Source organism: Equus asinus, chromosome 1 (assembly GCF_041296235.1).
Source record: "Equus asinus isolate D_3611 breed Donkey chromosome 1, EquAss-T2T_v2, whole genome shotgun sequence".
In the NCBI taxonomy this organism is placed as follows: domain Eukaryota; kingdom Metazoa; phylum Chordata; class Mammalia; order Perissodactyla; family Equidae; genus Equus; species Equus asinus.
This window is the reverse complement of record NC_091790.1, coordinates 196493442-196495335: the sequence shown is the minus strand read 5'-3', so window position 1 is coordinate 196495335 and position 1894 is coordinate 196493442. Positions and strand designations below refer to the sequence as shown.

At 50.4% G+C, this 1894-nt stretch overlaps 1 protein-coding gene across 1 annotated transcript; it reads left to right on the top strand.

Annotated features, from left to right (window-relative positions):
- The first annotated feature begins 238 nt into the window (after positions 1 to 238).
- LOC106841816 (olfactory receptor 2F1-like) lies at positions 239 to 1177 on the top strand. The gene has a single exon (XM_070517395.1). It carries the CDS (start codon positions 239 to 241, stop codon positions 1175 to 1177), a length of 939 nt encoding a protein of 312 aa, XP_070373496.1.
- The last annotated feature ends 717 nt before the right edge of the window (positions 1178 to 1894 follow it).

Below are 1894 nucleotides of genomic sequence, written 5' to 3'. Positions count from 1 at the left end.
CAGAACAGGGACTTTATCCTTGAGAATTCCATGGGCTAGTGGGAGAACGCAAATGTCCCTTTCTCCAACATCTTCATTCCATTCTTCCCTGAGCACCTAGGTTAAGGAACCTGAGAGGAGGTGTCCAAATTCCAGCCCCAGTCCTAGCCCAGGAGTTAATGTGAGACTCCTAAAGTAAGACTGTCGCTTGTCTCTCTCTGACCATGCTCCTGCTCCAACAGCCTGACCCACCTGCTCCATGAGGGACAACCTGACCTGGGTGAGTGAGTTTGTCCTAATGGGGCTCTCCAGTGACAGGCGGATCCAGGCTGGACTCTTTGTCCTGTTTGGGGTTGCATATCTGCTGACCCTGCTGGGCAATGGGCTCATCGTCCTCCTGATCTGGCTGGATCCACGGCTGCACCTGCCCATGTACTTCTTCCTCTGCAATCTGGCAGTGCTGGACATCTGCTACACCTCCAGCGGGGTCCCCCAGATGCTGGTGCACTTCCTCCTTGAGAAGAAGATCATCTCCTTCACCCGATGCGCGACTCAGCTCTTCTTCTCACTGGCCCTTGGGGGGACTGAATTCCTGCTGCTGGCCACAATGGCCTATGACCGTTATGTGGCAGTCTGTGACCCACTGCATTATGCGGCAATGATGGGCCCGAGGCGCTGTGCAGTGCTGGCGGGGGTCTCTTGGCTTGTGGGCCTGGCTAATTCTGCAGTGGAGACTGCGGTCACCATGCGCCTGCCCACCTGTGGGCACTACGTGGTCAACCATGTGTCCTGTGAGACACTGGCACTGGTCAGGTTGGCCTGCGTGGACGTCACCCTCAACCAGCTGGTCATCCTGGCCTCCAGCGTGGTGGTGCTGCTGGTGCCCTGCTGCTTAGTCTCCCTGTCCTACGCCCACATTGTGGTCACCATCTTGCAGATCCATTCCGGGGGGGGACGCCGCAAAGCCTTTGGGACCTGTGCCTCCCACCTCATTGTCGTCTCTATGTCTTATGGGATGGCCCTGGTTACCCACATGCAGCCCAGCTCCACGAACTTAACAGAGCAGGACAAGCTGGTGGTGCTCTTTTATGCTGTGTTGACTCCCATGTTGAATCCGCTCATCTACAGTCTGCGGAACAAGGACATGAAAGCTGCTCTGAGTCGAGTTCTGATGAGGAGTTCTGAAGCAAAACTTTAGTATGTGACTTTGTCACAGAAGGCCTCACTCTGCAGACACTGAAGCATACCCTCCTGTATAATGTCTGTATTTGCATGTGTATGGGTGTGTGTGCACATGCATGTGTGTGCGCATTTGTGTGTAAGGGAGCAGGTGGAAGGATCACAATCTGCACTACTATCTTTTGAAGTGATAGAGGAATGGGATTTTATCTCTGGGCTCTATGTTTAGTACCTGACTTATCCTTAAAAATGTGAATTACAACTTCAAGATACATACACTCTACAGAAAATAAATGGAAAAAAATATAAATATATATCAGCATATATTAATTAGAAGGGAAGATTAAATCAAAAGTCAGGGAGCTGCACAAAATTTATGCCAGGAAAGTCTGTTTCCTTGCTAATATCTACAACTACATGTCTAAGGTTTTCTGCAATCAGTGAGACAAATAGGTCGGAAAAGCTATAAGCTACAAAATTCACTTGCCCATGGGTTCAAACAGGCCTTAGGCCAGAAATACAAAGGTTGCCCATGTAACTCACACATGGTCCAACCCTGCTCACTAAGGTATGGACATCTCATAGGGACTTGGAGCCAAAGTCATAGAAATGATGCCCACAGCCCTGATGAGCAGGGCTGGACCATGTGTGAGTCACATGGACATCACTGTGCATGTGTCCCTCTCAGACTTGCAGTAATGGCAAATGACTGGACAAAAAGTCAAATGTTCAGGAC